Raw genomic sequence first — 14,860 nt, 5'->3', positions numbered from 1 at the left:
GGCCCCGGCCGGGTGTCAGCGCAGCGCAGAAGCCGGGGGGTCGCAGGCGGGGTCGGGGACGGGCCGTGTTTCCCCCAGAACCACCGCGAGCGATGCTCGGCTGCCTTTCGAGGCCATCGCACCCTGCACGCCCGAGCTTTGCTTTTCTCTTCGGGCCGTTCCCCGGGCTGGGCCAGATCCTGCCCCGCGCAGCACTCAGGGTCTCACCTTCCTGTGCTAAATACCAGCAGAAAATGCTGTTCTGGCAAAAAAAAAAAGCCCCGCACGGTGACACAACTTGTTCCAGGAAAACATTTCCCCTTTTTTTTTTCCTGGCATGGCTTGAGGCAACTTCCTGAACGGATCGGTGCTAACAGCAAAAAGCCGCTTTGCCCTTCGCCTTCCCGACAGCAGAGCCGCGACAATTCATCCTGCGAGCGCAGGGCCAGCCTCAAAGGGCCGCTGGGAATACCCGGGGGTGTCCCCTCTGCTTTGACGACCTCCCTTCCAGCGTTGGCCCTACGCAACGCGTCCCCACGCAGCGTGTGCAGGCCGGCGTCGCATCCGCTGGTGTAATGCGTTCAATTTGCGGTTGCGACGAACCCTCACGGGGAAAACGAGAGCACCCCCCCTTCTCTCTGTGACGTGCGGGGAAACACGCTCTGCTCATTAAACCTATTTCTTGCTTTCCTGGGCTGCGTTCATCACAGTTTGTCCGCCCTACTTTCCCCAGAGGAGTCTTTAGCCAGCTAAAGGATTAGTGGGTCTCCAGCATCACACAGGAGCAAGGCTGAGACAGCAGGGAGGAAAAAGATGGCTTTGGACTTAGTTTTGCCTGCCGTGGGAGAGGGCCAGCACGTGAGAGGGGTCGGGGCGGGGGGAGACAGTGGTTCAGACCCTGCGGGCTGTGCGGCGCTGAGCTCTCTCGACTTCCACCAGATACCTGAACACCCTGGGCAGGCGGGATCATGGTTTCTAAGGGGTCCCATTTTCCAAATACGAGTGCTAATAAATGTGTGGGAGCATGTGAAGAGGCAGCACCCAGACTAACAGCTACCTATCGGCAGGGGTGTCCGGCTCCTGCTCAGTGAAAATCATTCTTTTTATCACCCAGGCTCTGAAAATGCGGTAAGAAACAGAGCATGCTGCAAACACGTTACATTCCCACTGCTGTGCTGGGAAGCCATCTTTGTATCTCCATCGCATATCAGGCAATGGAAACAGCTGGGAAGGAAAGTCAAAAATTCATAGAACTAGGGGTCTAGGGAAGATGTCAACTCCAACCTAGCAGTGGGTCGGGCCAGTTGCTCCTCTCTGACAGACAGTGATTGCTGAAGAAGCAGGGAGGAGATCTTTCTTTTCACCTTTTCTTTGCAGTTTTGGTGCTCACATACAGCATGGGGCATTGGACTTTTAATCCTTCCCATGCCGAAGTGAGTTTTAACAACCAGGATCTGCGGGAGGGCATTATCACTTTCTCCCATTGATGCTGTTCGTATCCCTGCAGGACCACAGCAAATGGCCCTGCTGGGTAATGACTAGAGCACGTCCAGGGATGTTGAGTATCCAACTGATGAATAGTTAAATAGCATCAGGAGGAGCAAAGCTGGAACATGTTGGATGCAGAATCTCCTGGGAAGGAGAATTACCCCACACTGAGTTTCCCACACCTGATAATGCCGCATCCAGTGAGCAGCTGGGTGAAAGGAGGGAGAGGAGGATGGCGTCTTGCAAATGAGGCCTTCACTTTCCTTGCTTTGGGTTAAAATAGGCAAAGCAGAAGTAAAACATCTTACTTTCATTATCACAAGTGACATAATTGATTCTGAGCTGAATATTGGATGTGTATGGGGGGATAAAAAAAGCCCAAAGCTATTTTTTATCAGTTTGGATGGAAATCACTTTCTTCTTTTCTTCTTCCAGTGCCTGGGAATTGTTGCCATTAAGTTCTAAAGAGCAATATATGACAGAGGTATCCTCATGAGTGCTGTCCAGCTCCGAAATCCCCTGGGGCAGAGTTTTAGCACGGGCTGCAGGGAGTAAAGATGATGACTTGGTGTTAGAGGAGGAATGCTGCCCCGGGGCGATGCAGAGTGAAGTGTGAGCCCAGGAGTCCCGTGTTCTTTGCCCTCAGAAGTCCTCCAGGTTCATGGTATGTTTTGCATTAGAGAATCAGTGTTGTGTCACCAAAATCAGCCACGTGTCACCAGTTGCTGACAGGGCAATGCATTTGCAGACCCTTTCTGGAAATCCCATGTGTGCCCTCAAATTGGTCACAGGCCATCAAGCCTCAGGCAGCAGAGATCCTACAAGCCCCAAATATTTTCTTGAACTATGCTGGGACACACACCCTTAAAAGCAGACAGGCGTATACCATCTGCTTCTTTTTTTACATGATAAAAACTTGCTCAGAATGGTCACCCAGTATGCTGCCTCTTGTCCTGGGTGCCTCAGCCCCCGTGGTGCCCCAGGGTGTAGCTGCCTGCCTGGGATGCTTGAGCCAGGAGTTCCCCTTCCCACCCACTTAGTGGTATCTGGTCCTCTGGGTGTCTGTGAGCACCCTCAAGGGAGCCAGCCCAGAATACTCTGCTTGGAAGGGGTCCCTGTAAGAGTGCAGGTGCTTGCAAAGCCATGCCAGACGTGTCCATGGGAAACTCCATTTGTGCTCGATGCTGCTGAGCTCCAGCAGAAGAGCTGAAGTTACTGGGACAACTGGGAGAGTCCTGATGCCCCAGTGTCCACCAGACACCCCAACACAGCATTTGGAGTGAGGGACAGCTTTTGAAAGCCATTTTGCTGGCTCTGGCAAGGCTGGATGTCAGGGGGCTGGGGGGGCCTGGGGAGTGTTGGTGGGTGGAGAACTCTTCTCTTGTTATTAATTTGCTGTTTCTTGGCTTTGCACCAGGTTTCAGATTTAAGGGGAGGTTTGCCTTTTTCGTTTCATTGTGGTGCTCTGCAATGACCACACCGGCGGTGTGGGGCTCGGGGTGATGCCTCTGGCTTACCCCCTCCAGCGTCTCGGTGCCACTGGTGCAGGGGGTTCAGCCCACCCACCCAAGCTGGTGCAGCTCTGTGTGTGCACAAACACCTTCCTTTTTTACCAAACTTTGAAAAGAGAGATTTGGATTTCACTGTTGTATAAAAAAGGGCTTGAGGCCCCACTGTCGGATCTCTCAGCGGTTGTTTCTGCCATTCAGACGCGAGCTGGATTTGGAGGGGGCTCTGTGCAGCAGGTTGGGGCTCTCCTCACTTTCTGGGGCCACAAACGCAGCTGGGTTGGGACATCGGTACCTGTTGTGCAACATCTTCTTGATCTAACGATGCTCTGAGAGAACCCCCAGGTCCAGAGCAGCTGCGGTTCCATCTCCTTCTCCTGATGAATCCAAGCTCCACGCTGAAGCGTGTCCCAGCCCTGCGTCACCCAGCCGGAGCGCAGCCCCAGGCTGTCCCACAGCGCTTCTGGTCCTGAAAAGCCCTTGTCCCACTACGTCCAGACCCCGCAGCCTTTGGCCACCCGCCCGGCTGAGCTCAGACCCCATCACAGCCTTCGAGCACAGCCCCTCCGAGCCCAGAAAACAACCAGCAAACCCTTCTCGCCAGCTGCTCCGTGAGGTTTTACTGGGAAGACCCGAAGCCCAGGGTGGACCAGCATGTCCGGAGCTGCTGTGGGACCACCGGCTGGCACAGCACGTCCCAGCCCGTACGGGAGCGATGACTTTTTTGGGGGGAGCAGCAGCCTTTGGTAACCCGAAGGGGATTTGTGCTTTGGGCAGAGCACGGCGCCTTTCCTCTCGCTGTCGCTGGAGGGAGCTGCCCTGTCCGTTCCCGGACTCCCAGATGTTAGGACAAGCTGCAATTCAAGTTGTTGTTAAAAATGAAGGAGCTGGAGGATTCCAGGAGGGGTTCAGATTAAGAACAGAGACTCAGGAATGGCTTTTTCTGCAAAAGGACCTTGGAAGGGCCCCGGGATACCACACGCTCCAGTGTGGGACCTACGCGCTGGAGCAATGGGGTGGCATTGACACTGGTGGGATGTGGAGACTTGCGTGGCAGAACAGGTCAAGACCAAGACACAGAAGAAAGCAGCGGCGGTAGGTCCTTGGCTAGGCAAGATTTGGGGCATTTAGCCTTTTCCCAGCTGGTGTTTGGTGCCAGCTCGTGTTGTCCTCCAAGCACGTCCTGTAGATGCTAAAGATCAAATGCACCACTGGGAAGCAAACCCCAGACCTGCCAAAAAAAATCCCTGGCAATGAATAAATACAGCATAGCTCCTTCAGCAGTTTCTATACGATGCATAAACCCACCTTAGTCTCATCATTTTAGCATCCAGACTGAAACACGGCACTCCAGTATCTGCTGGTGCACCCAGGGACAAAACAAGCTTTGAATTAAGCAAATGGAACATTAAAAATGTATTTCTGAATGCAAGAGTGAGCAGATAGATAGCACAGAGCCAGGTATAACAGGCTGTTTGTGCAATTGTGCTTGGGGCTATCATTAACCCCAGGCTTTTCCACAGGGAAGGAAGACAAGACACAGGAGCTGGGACCACATTTAGGTACATCAGGTATTTATACAGCCGCTCTAGGGGACTAGAGCGGTCTCTTGTCTCTTTTTTCTGCAAGGAGCAATTCAGCTAGTCATGGAAGGGAGTCAAAAAGAAGCACTTGCTATTTTCTCCAGCTCCAGCATCAGGCCACATGTCTGGGATCATGAGCACAGCTGGAGTTTACCCCCATCATCTTCAAGGCTCCTGCTCCATTGCCAGCTCATTTCATTCTTACATATACGTAATCATTCCCCAGAAGCTGCAATAAATGCTTTTGGAGATGACTGTGCATGTAAAACGCTACTACTTATTGGGACTTATCCTGATCAGCTCCAACTTTAATCTATCCAGATAATTCAGACCCCAGCCACCAATCTCATTCAAGGTGTTGGCACAGGGTTTTCCAGCCAGCTACAAGGAATATCTCCCTGGTACAAAGGTCTGCCGCCAGGGAATAAGAAAAGCCAGCTTGTTGTCACTTGTAAACGTGCTGCCCCAGATCCTGATTTCCAGAGGTTCAAACAATTCAGAAGTCCATAAACTTCAGGCTAAAAACCACACCTGGGGGCTATAGCAGGTATTTATCTCCGAGAGCTCCATAAGGCTACAGCTGAAAATTGAGGCGAGAAGGAAGAGTAGTGCTCAGGTCAAATTCCCAACAAGTGAAGTTTCTGAATCCAGAGCCCTCACATAGCTCCCACACATCTTCTGCTGGTAAACCATCAGGCAAATAATCCAGGCAGGACAGTTACAGGCTTGTTTTTATTAAAAGACATCTTCAGAAAAGATATTTTAGTACAAAAAAAAAGTTTAAAATACACAAACTACAGGTGCTTTTTTTTTTCCAGCATCAACATTTATAAATTACACCACATCATTGTTATTAACACTGCATTTAAATATGGAAACAAATTAAAACAGGAAATTCATCAACAAAATCCCACATACTACAAATGACTATTTACAATATTTAGCAGCTAGGAGCTCTAGCACGGTAGTCAATATGACTTCAATAGGGCAGGATGCTTGGGAAGCCCCAAGACGGCAGCTTGGCCCGTAACAGTATTTTGGAACCTGTTTTGCCCACCTCTCCCCAGATACCCACCCCAAAGGCAGAGGCGATGCTGTACATGAGGGTACGCACCCGACAAGGCGGTGCAGCTCTTGCAGAGAAACCCTATTGCCCCCTGGCCCTTCAGAGCAAGTTTTGGGGCGTGCATGCAGGATGGTGCTATTCACTCTGCAAAGCCTGGGGACTCTGCTGGGAGAAGGCAGCCAGCCCTCCAGGCTTCAGGGGGATTTACAGCTGGCAGCAGGGCTCGTCCTGCCCAGGGACAGTCACTGCTCTGTACCTGTGCCCTCCTAGTGCTCGTCCTAACCACCCCCAGCAACACTGGTAGGCTCCAGGCAGAGCTTAAGACTCAGCCTTCCAGGATCTGGCCCTCATGTAACCAGCTGCAGGATCCCACACATTGTCTCCTAGAGCTGGAAGCAGTTTCCCCAGATCCTGGCAAATTCCAGCACAGCCAGAAATACAGGGCTTTGAAGCCCTAGGGGCCAGGGAAGCCAGGTAAGCCTGAGGTCCCCCCGCTTCTGCACAGGGTGTCCTTCAGTCTTCCCACCAACACGCATATTCTCAGAGCGTTGAAGTCACTGGAGCAGGGGCTGTGCAGATGGAGCAGCCTGAGGCTCACTGCCCCACGGCACCAGCCAGGGAAGGAGACTCTGGGGGCTTTCACAGGAGGGTACATAGGACATCATTTGGGAACAACAGCGAAAGACAGGACACGGCAAGGCTCCGTACCCAACACTCGGGTCCATGGTAGTGAAACGCTTCACATGCTCCCCTTCCACCCAGCCCCAGCTCATCAAAACCAGCACAGAAGTGTTCAGACGGGACAGAAAGCACCAGACAACTTGAACTTGCCACAGCAGCACGTGGCAGGTTGGAAGACCCTTGTGCATGCTCTGCAGGTGGATCTCCCTGCTGGTGGCTCCTCTTCTGGTTTGGGAGCTCCCATCCAGGGGTTTCAGCAACATGGAGCTGTTTTACTTATGGTGAGGAGCTGTGTCATGCCACTAAAGGGCTGCTAACCAAGAGAAACGCTCCTTGGGGGACTTCCTGGGGAGGGTAGGTTTGTTTTCTGTAAACACCAAGTGATGGAGCTCAGGTCTGTGCTCCGCAGAGAAGGTCAAGTCTCAAGTGGCAGCTTTAGGGCTCTGCTTCCAGTGCTGCGGGTTGGATTTTCATGGTGGTTGACTTCAGTGGGTAATACCTGCCTTTCCATGTCTTCCAGAAGATGCCCTGCTTGCGCTCGTGCCGCTGGCGGGGGATGGATCGGAAGTACTTCCCGTTGAGGTTGGCATGGCCACAGGTGCTGAACCACCAGCCACCTACCAAGGCAACGCAGAGGCAGTTTTAACCCACAGCACTTCCAGACAGAAAACAAATCCAGGTTCAAGGCAGCTGCTGCCCCCATTTTCCCCACTTTTCCAGGGCTTCGGGACCACCTCGTACACACTTGAGGAGTCCCATGCCCTGGGAAACCTTTGCACAGATCCCGTATGACTTCAGGATGCGTCTGCAAATCCCTGCTGCTCTTTCTTGCATGCAAAACCCCCTCAAAACCCTTCAGCAGTCCCATCTCAGGCCTGGGGACTGGCCTCTGCTTCGCTTGAAACATTTCCAAGCAAGGTGGCAGCCAGCAAAGCTGTTACGAAGACAGATGCTTGGGCCAAGACCCGAATCATGAACCCCTCCTGGTTTCAGCTTCCCTCCTGATTCCCTGCACGGCTCCCCCAAGGATGCAGCTTTCCCAGGGAAGCAGGGGACAAGTTGGGCTCAACACCAAAGGGGTCTAGTCCCGCGGGGTCACTGTCCCACTCAGGGCCACCACCAGAGAGCGGAGGGCTGAAGGAAAAGTGCACGCCACTGGGAAGGAAGAGCTTGTACTGACCTGAGAGGTGTTTGGCACAGTTTGTGTCAGCTTTGAGGTCGTGGTCACGATCCCGAGTGGAGAAAGGCAGCTGCCTGAAGTCCCCGATGGCATTTTCCAGCTCTCCAGACAGAGGTCCCAGCAGGTTGAGCATGTAGGCTGTGCTCTCACCACCAAGGCTGAAGACAAACTGAACCACCTGGGAATTTCCCTCCCAGTCTTCCAGCTCAATCAGGAGATTGTATCTTCCCTCTTGGACAAGGTGATGTATCTTCTCCAGGCCCAGCCAGAAGTCACCTGAAACAAGACACATTGCATTGGCTGCAGGGACAAAAACATGCTGTGAGTCCTGGTTTCAGCTGGAATAATTTCCTTCTTAGTAGCTGGTATAGTGCTGTGTTTTGGATTTAGGATGAGAATAATGTTGATAACACACTGATGTTTTAGTTGTTGCTAAGCAGTGTTTGTACCAAGTCAAGGACTTTTCAATTTTTCACGCTGCCCTGCCAGCAGAGGCTGGGAATGCACAAGAAACTGGGAGGGGACACAGCAAGGACAGCTGACCCAAACAAACCAAAGGGTATTCCATACCCTATTACATCATGCCCCATCCCACAGGGGGCAGGGGGGTCCAGTGTATAAACTGGAAGGAGTTGGCTGGGGGGCACCACAGCTCAGGGATTGGCTGGGCATCAGTCCGCAGGTGGTGAGCAATTGTGTTGTGCATCACTTGTTCTGTATATTCTCGTAGTAGTAGTATTTTCCCTTCCTTTTCTGTCCTATTAAACTGTCTTTATCTCAACCCATGAGTTTTACTTTTTTTCCCCCCAATTCTCTCCCCCATCCCGAGGCAGGGTGAGTGAGCAGCTGCATGGTGCTTAGTGGCCAGCTAGGGTTAAACCACGACACCGTGCAAAGCCAAAACACGAACAGGCTCCGGAGACAAATAGGGACAACCCAGGACACTGCAGCATTTGAATCGCTGTCTGGTACCTGCAGGACAAGTCAGGAAGACCAAGGACTCTTGCTCTGCAAGCAGTATCCCCCCCTCCTCAGCCCAATGCTGTGCTGCAACACGTAGAGATCTCCAGGGGCCAGCAAGGGGGAATAACTTGTACTAAGATATCACAATAAGAAGACAGACACTGTCGTTCACCTACCGTGAAGGTCTCCAAAGCCATTCTTGTAGGCATCCCAAAGCTGGTCAAAGTCCACAGAGCCGTCTGTGCGCCTCTGGATCACTGTCCAGCCACCTTCTGTGGACCGGAAAAACACGGTCATTTGGGGTTAGCATTTGCAAGACCACCTTGCAAAGCGCTGCGGGACATCTCCACTGCTTTACCTGCAGTCATGTCGCAGTAGACTTTGAAGGGCTGAGACCCTGCAGGCTGCACCTGGAAAACACCGCTGCTTTGCTGCCCAGCCAGGAAGAGCTGGTGGCAATCCTCTGGAAGCTCTGTGGGGGAAGGAAATGTTGATTAAGAAAACAGCCCTGTGTCCCACTTCCTCAGCAGGCTGCTCCTACCACAGCCCTGGCACTTGCAGCCCTGGCCACGAGCCTGGCCAGCTGCACACAGCAGTGGCTGCGGCTCTGGACATGCGCTGGAGACGACAGCCCCCAACTTCAGCATCTTTAAATGCCGTGACCCCATACCTTCCCATTTATCCGAACGCAGCTCCTTGGGCTTCTGTCCAAGGCAGAAGCCAGGCGTTGGGCCAGGCTGGGGTGACCTAGGCTGGAGAGCAGAGCTCCCCATTGAGGAGACACCCGAGGAGCTTCCCAGCTCTGTGCCCACAGCAGGCAGGAGCAGCCCATTTGGGGTGGAGTAACGCCTGTGGCCAGCCAGGGCCAGGCATCCCCACCCCACCCCAAGGCTGAAGCAGTCTCGAAGGGCCTCAGGGGAAGAAAGAAACCCCAAGTCCTGCCACCAGCAAGGCACCTGAGCATCCAGCACACGACCTCTTGCTCCTGGTGACTCTGGTGGCCCCAGCCAGATGTCCTGCTGGGCAACTTGCCACCAGCAAGCCTGGGGCCAGGCTGGGGTAACCCTTTTGCCCAAGACACCAACGGGGGCAGGGACGGGGTGGGGTGGGTGGACCCCAAGGAGCCCAAGCTCATTGCACGAGTGGATTGCCTGGGATGAAGCCAACCCCCAGCTTGCCCCCCTCCATCCCCACGCCAGCCAGGCTCCCACCTCTCTTTCCGCCCCTGCGGGGACTTTGCCCAGAGCTGCCAGCAAAGCACCGTTTCAACAGCGCTGACAAAAGTCCATCCAGGAACCACCACCCGCAGCACTTGGGGAGAGACAGGGACGGTGCGGGGCGGGGGAGAACCTATTACAAAACCCAAGTCAAAAGGCCGCAGGAGGATGTGCAGGGACTTCAGCCCCCAGGCTGTGAGCACAGTCAAGGGGCTCTTTGTCAGCCGGGACAGGTGCCCCCATCACCCCCAGACAAAGGGGGTCTGTTCTCCCCGCACGAGGGTGGGATGGATTTTGGTGGCTCACAGCTGCTGCCAGCACGACCCCAAGACAGACGGGTGAAGAAACCTAAAGACAAGCCCCAGGCTGTGCTGGGGTGCTGGCTACCCCCCCAACCCTGCTGTGGGGTCCCCCTTGCAGTAGCTGCCCCTGGGGTCAGGGCTGGCACCATGACCTGGGGTGGCAGCAGGGAGAGGGGCCTCCCCCACGACCGCAGGGTTTTGTGTGGGGCAGAAGCGGGGAAAATGGGGCCTTTGAGCTGCTGAGGACAAGAGCAGCCCCCGCGGGGCATCGGCCCCTGCCCCATCCTCTCTGGGCACCCAGGGAGCCCCGATGCTGCGTTGGGGTGAAGGGCAAAACCACAACTGGAGGAAAGGTCAGTTGGGGGGACCCAGGGGACGGCAATGTGACTCCTGCTACCACCTTTCACCTATTTCTCCCCAACCCCAGACCCCTCTGGTGAACTTTCCCCTCCTTGGCACAGGCAGCCCCTCTCCCACCGCCTGCAGCAGGACAGCCCCACAGCCAGCATGGCCGGACTCACGCTGCCCTTAGCATCCCTCGGACCTCCGAGCTGATGCCAGCGCAGGACTGCTGCCACCATGGGCTTGGTGGGCTCGTCCCCACGGGATGAGCATGTGACCCTGAGCCCTCCCCAAAGCCTGTGCACATGTGGATCGAGGGCGAGCGTTTTGCACGAGGGATCAAAACCACACAAAGCCACCCCGCACTGCGGGGAGGCCAAGTGCATCCCCAGTATCCCCACTTTCTAGGTGAATGCAGCCAGGGAAGCCAAAGGAGGCTCAGGGGAAGGAAAACCCACAACCTGACCCCACACCCACAGCTGCACCAGCCCTGGCTCACAAGCGCTGCTGCGGGGAGGTGCTGGGCTCACCCAGCCTCACAGAGCTCCTCGCCTCCTCTCCCACCATATCTCCCAGCATCAGCAGGGCAGTGCCTGGGCAGAAGCTCAGTGGCCCCAGCATGCAGAAGTCAGCCCCATCCCTGTTTGTTTTTTTTTTTTTTCTGGGCCCTGGCCACACTCAATGCACTTGGATCTCTTCTGTTTTCCTGGTGCAACAGGGACTTTCAAGCAGCTGAATGAGATGCAGCTGCTTGAACAGCCTCAGCTCAATCTTTTTGTTTGAGGAACATGCTCGTTAGTTCCAGTTCATGTTGCACATCCGTATGGCACCAACAGAACAACAAGACCTCCTGGCTGCTCTGGATGTTTTTCTTTCCCTCCCCCTTTATTTAGCCAAACAAGACAGAAGAATCAACAAGGCTCACTGGAGCTGCCCCAGGCATGGCACCGTATTTACCCAACAGGATCTCCAGGCATGACGAGAGGTCACCAACCTGGGATAAACAACCTTTCTTGCGGATGGCAGGGCATGCCTGGAGCTGTTTGCATCACCCTCCGCCTCACCCTCCCCAACCCAATTATTTTGGAGTCCCAGCGCCACAGGGAGAGAGCGAGCAGGGCTCTACCTTTCCCCTACTCGGCCGGCTGCCAGAAAGCACAGGCTCTGCCTAAAGACCTGATCCTCTTTCTGCAAGTGATTAAACCTTTCACTCTCCAGGCTGCTTCAAGCCTTCAACTTTCACATGCTTGGCCCCGTGCCATCTCTGGCCTGAAAAAACTTGTGTTCGCTGGATGCAAATAAAAGGGTCTTTCTGAAAGGGCTGCTGGTGGAGTTCATCGCTCTTCCCCAGGGCCATGCAGGCACTGCAGCTCTGCCTGACAATAGGCAGGGAGCTGCCGGCACAAGCCTTCCCGGCACTTGTCTGCTCTGAAAGCAGCCACAAGCCTCCCCAGGCAAAGGGCACAGGGCTGGCCCGCCAGATATTGTGTGCTTTAAGATTTGCCAAAAAACTCACTCGACTTGCTAATGAGAGGAAGCCAATTTGTTTTCTGTCAGTGATACCAACATCAGGGATTAGGCAAGAGAAGGGGGAGCTCACAGCTCAGCCAGGTGGGAGGGAGTCGGGATGCCCGGGGCGCTGGGGATGCTCAGGGTCTCCCCATCAGGGACAGTGGGGTGCTGAGCTCTCACCACCACCCCCCCACTGCCTCGTGGCATCCCCAGGGGCTGTGGGCCCTTGCTGCCTCCCACCGTGCTTCACAAGGGTTGCTGCACCCAGCACCCATCAGCTGGTGCAGAGCCACAGAGCCTACATCTGCCACCAGTAAGTAGCAAAAACCCAAACCCATCACCCTGCACCCCACTTCTAGCATAACCTGAGAATGGAGCAGGGGGGTCGGACTAGCTGGTTGGACTAGATGACCTTTAAAGTTCCCTTCCAACTTAAACAATTCTAGGATTCTATGACACACTACTGAGAGCAAGCCACAAAGCAGAGCTGGGAAAAAATGGTGGGGAAAGAGGTTTTGAGACAGTTTTCTGGCTCACTAGTGCTGCTCTGACCGAAGGAGACCTCATGTAGCCCCACTGTGGGCTGGCCAGCCCCACTGAGCCAAGTGCCAGGAGGAGTTTGGAGCCCCACATCCCATCTCTGTCCTTGTCCGTACCAATTCTGCAGCTCTTTGTTCTGCTCGCCCAGCTTTCAGGCACACTGGTGACAGCTCCAGGCTCCACATACAAATTACTGTGTGTTTTCCCATAGCTATACCTATATTAAGCCCTGGGCAGGATTTCCCCATGCATCCTTACCCTGCCTGGTTTCTGTTTGGCTCACACTGGACATCCCCAGACAGCTGCACAGACAGAGCCAGCACCGTGATTTAGCTGACATAAGAGCAGCTGCTCCTGACCAGCAAACCCTGCAGGGACACCAGTTCCCGTCTGGGAGGGAGGCTGCGGGACTCAACGCAGCTGGGGACACCCGCTTTGCTGCCCTTCGTTCTGCGGGAGCTCCTCCAGCCTCCTTGCCGGCAGAAAGGATGCTCCAGGCAGAGCCAGGAGCTCCAGATGTGGCATCCACTCGTCTGATCTGGTTCACGTTTCCCAGGGCTGGGAGTGCCCGGTGCCTTCACTGCCCAGGTGTTTGCTGCACCTCAGCACCTTCTGCTGAGGATAGTGTGAGCTGAGGCACTTGTCTTTCATGTATGAGCCCTAAATATGAGCCAAGGGAGATGGACGCACAAGGATCTAGCTCTCCTCTCATGGTCCAGGGCTCCCTAACCCTCTGCTCCACCAGCAGGCTGACTGAAAAGCAGACTCTGCCTGGTAAAGTGGGAGCAGGTGAACAAGAGTTAACTCCAAGGAGCAGAGATCCTCCTCTCCTGCTTGCATTCACCCCCCCACCTGCCAATCCTCTTTGACAAATAGCCGCTAGCAGTGTTTGTCTGCTCCTCACTGCATTCTTGATATCAGGCAGAAAAATTCCTCTCAAATCCTTAAATTCCTACCCGTGCTCCAGATCCCCTCAGTCTGGCCAAACTCCCAAGCTCCGGTTTTGTGAGCACATCTCACATCCTGACTCAGGACAACTGAACCTTTTGTTTCCAAACAGTTGCAACTGCAGCAGGTTTGCTCCAGCACGGAGGAGAGGGGCAGCATGGGCGAATACTCACTCTGTGTCAGCATGGGCTCCCCGCTAGTGTTCTGACTCTGGTTGGTGAGGCTGAGGCTTTTCTTCAGGTTTATCTTCCACTTCGGCGACTGCGTTTTGTTGTCCTTCAGGTGTAAGGGGATCAGTAGATTGACCTAAAAAAAAATATGCACAAGTCAGAACAGTTTTATCTCAGCTCATTTTCAACACTCAGGGGAGCTGATCAGCCAAGCCATCAGCTGCTCCCCTGTGACCAGAGCTGGGGCTGAACTTGCCCAGAAACCTCAAGGAATAAGAGATACCAAAGGCTGGCAAAGCCAGAAGTGATTGTGGTTTTTCACACCCATGCTAATGAGTTTATTCTGCAGATAAACTCAAAGAAAGAGCCCGGAAAGGGTCTGTTCCCACACACTAATTCCTCCTATTGCTCCGTGCAAATACTCAGGGAGCTTGCAGTTTGCTACCCTTGCACCAACACTGCAGCACAAGGACCAGGGCCATGGCCTTTGTAGGGTCCCCAAAGCCAGGGAGCAGCGGCACAGCCGGTTCTCCAGTCACCAGCGCACTGTGCCAGCTGGGCTGCCACGGCGGTTCATGCCAGGACCAGGCTGCGGTCCCCAAGCCGCAGAGCGGGACAGGAGCTCACCTTGCTCTGCAGGCTTTTAATTTGCAGATTCTGCTTGTCCAGCTTGTACTGCTGCTGCTTGATCTTCTGCAAGAGCTCCTCGATTCGCAAGTTCTGTGCATCCATCAGGGACTGCGGGGGGGTGGGGGGGAAGAGCCAGGTGAACCCCGCAGCTCTGGGGAGATCCGCCTGTGCCGCACATACCGCACGGAGCCAGGTGGGCCAGTCCCCCCCAGATGCTCCCGGTGCCCCCAGGACCTTCGGGCCTGTGTGTGTCCCCGCTTTCCTGAGGCCGGCCCCCACCCACTGCTCCCAGCACCCCAGGAGGGTCAGGTCCCCCGCACCCCTCCGGGCTGCCCCCCCCTCCCGCTGTGTCCCGGGAGAGCTGCTCCCCACAACTGCCCCGGGAGGGTCGGGTCCCCCCCCCATCGCTCTCCCGCGGCCGCTCCCGGCAAGGCAGGGCCCCCTCCCCGCTTCCCCCCAGCCCGGTCCCAGTACGAGGGGGAGCTGGAGGGGGGTACCTGGTGGTCGTGTGTCGTGTCCCCCCGCCTTAGGTCGCTCCCGGTGCCTGGGTGGGTCGGGTCTCCCCCGCCTCCCCCAGCCGGGTGTGTGTGTGTGTCCCCCCCTCATCGACCCTCACCTGCAACGCTCCCAGGTCCTTAGCGCTCTGGTTATCGACCGGCCTCGCCTGCAACACTTGCCGGACTCGACCCTCCAGCTGCTCCAGCCGGCCCTGGATCTGAGCTTTGTCGGCCGCCACCTCCTCCAGGCGTTG

At 55.1% G+C, this 14,860-nt stretch overlaps 1 protein-coding gene across 1 annotated transcript in view; it reads right to left on the bottom strand.

The window, feature by feature from the left end:
- Positions 1-6,570: 6,570 nt before the first annotated feature.
- The window catches only part of ANGPTL4 (angiopoietin-like 4), a 41,652-nt gene continuing 33,362 nt past the window's right edge, over positions 6,571-14,860 (bottom strand). The window contains exons 2-8 of the mRNA XM_010581937.1: positions 14,726-14,860; positions 14,107-14,217; positions 13,483-13,615; positions 8,807-8,920; positions 8,625-8,720; positions 7,486-7,761; positions 6,571-6,922 (exon numbers count right to left, since the gene is read on the bottom strand). Of these exons, the coding sequence (XP_010580239.1) occupies positions 6,741-6,922; positions 7,486-7,761; positions 8,625-8,720; positions 8,807-8,920; positions 13,483-13,615; positions 14,107-14,217; positions 14,726-14,860 (1,047 nt within the window). The 3' untranslated portion in view covers positions 6,571-6,740. The remainder of the gene's footprint in view (positions 6,923-7,485; positions 7,762-8,624; positions 8,721-8,806; positions 8,921-13,482; positions 13,616-14,106; positions 14,218-14,725) is intronic.

The sequence above is a fragment of the Haliaeetus leucocephalus genome, unplaced genomic scaffold (assembly GCF_000737465.1).
Source record: "Haliaeetus leucocephalus isolate CR32 unplaced genomic scaffold, Haliaeetus_leucocephalus-4.0 Scaffold76, whole genome shotgun sequence".
NCBI lineage: Eukaryota > Metazoa > Chordata > Aves > Accipitriformes > Accipitridae > Haliaeetus > Haliaeetus leucocephalus.
The sequence above is the reverse complement of the archived record's forward strand: the minus strand, read 5'-3'. Positions and strand labels throughout refer to the sequence as shown.